Raw genomic sequence first — 1,616 nt, forward strand, 5'->3', positions numbered from 1 at the left:
TCCTGTCTCATAGATAATATATAATATAGTTATAATAAAAGTGTATGTAACAAAAATGGCTGTTTCTTGTGCAATCAACTGAATGCACAGATATAATTTATAATGATTAATTCAGCTGAATAAAATAAAAACGTTTTCTCGGAGAATCCAATCTTGTGTCAGTTGGGTTCGTGGCACGTCTTTGATCCGATCCCTCCATAAAATGCCGCCCTCGCCTTCGTCCAGCAGTCTGGGAGATCTTTCCAGCATTCCTTCCTGTTTGTCGTCATGGTGCCAGCAGGACAGCTGGGCTGTATTTAAGGTCCTCCTCTTCTGAACTCTGACCAGAACGACAAAGACACCTTCTGCTACATCACACAGCCAGAGAGGAGGGAAGAATAAACCCTGAACCAAAGGACTCAAATCGGACCCTGAAGACAACTGCACGTTTTTTAGGCTGCAAATAGTTTTGATTCCATGCAGGAAGATGGTCAGTGTGGTGGATAGAGTGGTATTTGTTTTCTTCGTCACAGCACAGGTAGGAATCACAGTGGTAATGAAATATCCCTGTAGGACTTTAGGTTTTAAAATAGAAAGTGTTTTATTATTTGATACCAGGTAGTTAAATCATTTTAAATACTTTTATATATATTTGATGTATATTTTTATATTTTTGTTTTACTCGCAATCAGTTTAAAAATGGAGATTTACTAACTTGTTAAATACATTTTTTGTTTTTTCCATAGGTTTTTACACTAGTCTGGTGCCAGGTGTGTCCACGTCGATGCCAGTGCCCTAAAGAGCCTCCCATGTGTCCCCCTGGGGTGCCTCTGGTTCTGGATGATTGCATCTGCTGCCTGGTGTGCGCCCGTCAAAAAGGGCAGGCGTGCTCTGACATGAACCCCTGTGACACACGTAAAGGGCTCCAATGTGACTACTCAGCTGACATCCACAAGAGGACTGGTATTTGTGCAGGTGAATGGGATGATCTTAGGGCTACTACAAAGATTTTTCAAAACCATAGCTTAACCCTTCATAGTTTTGTCCTCTCTTGTTGTTTTGCCTTCTTCCTCCAGCTCCCAGGGTAGCTGTGTGTGTTATAGACGGCTCTGTCTACCAGAACGGTCAGACCTTTTTCCCCAGCTGTAAGTACCAGTGCATATGCCGCGACGGGCAGGTAGCATGTGTGTCACGCTGCAACGTGGATGTTATGCTGCCTGGACCAGACTGCCCCATGCCACGCAGGATCCAGGTGCCTGGAGAGTGCTGCGAGAAGTGGGTGTGTGAGCCCCAGGCTGGGGCCAGTGCACTGGGCGGCTTTGCCATGGCAGGTGAGAAGATTGCAAGTAGGATGAAATGAGATGGGCTGTTTATACTGAGGTGTACATAAGCTGCACATTGTTTTTTGAAATTGGAGTCACTCCTCTGTGAGACACAGTGCTAAAAGGTTTTGCATATTTCTTTGACATTTTTAGAGTTAAGGTAGTAAGAACCAGGAGAAGGAGTAAAAGAAGAAATTAGAGTAAGATTTGAGGACGAGGAAGCACAGAACAAAGAGACAGTGTTGCAACATGAGTCTGGAATGTGCAACCTGAGCATGGTCTCTTAAACACGCCAAGGCACATGGTGATCACTGG

General features: G+C 44.2%; 1 protein-coding gene across 1 annotated transcript; it reads left to right on the top strand.

Moving 5' to 3' along the window:
* The first annotated feature begins 254 nt into the window (after window positions 1-254).
* On the top strand, window positions 255-1,607 carry ccn3 (cellular communication network factor 3). The gene is made up of 3 exons (XM_005934987.2): window positions 255-517; window positions 726-954; window positions 1,056-1,607. The coding sequence occupies exons 1-3, from the start codon at window positions 467-469 to the stop codon at window positions 1,337-1,339; spliced, it is 564 nt and encodes a 187-aa protein (XP_005935049.1). The 5' UTR covers window positions 255-466; the 3' UTR covers window positions 1,340-1,607.
* Window positions 1,608-1,616: the final 9 nt, after the last annotated feature.

The sequence above is a fragment of the Haplochromis burtoni genome, unplaced genomic scaffold, assembly GCF_018398535.1.
Source record: "Haplochromis burtoni strain Fernald_Lab_line unplaced genomic scaffold, NCSU_Asbu1 Contig_142, whole genome shotgun sequence".
NCBI classification, from domain to species: domain Eukaryota; kingdom Metazoa; phylum Chordata; class Actinopteri; order Cichliformes; family Cichlidae; genus Haplochromis; species Haplochromis burtoni.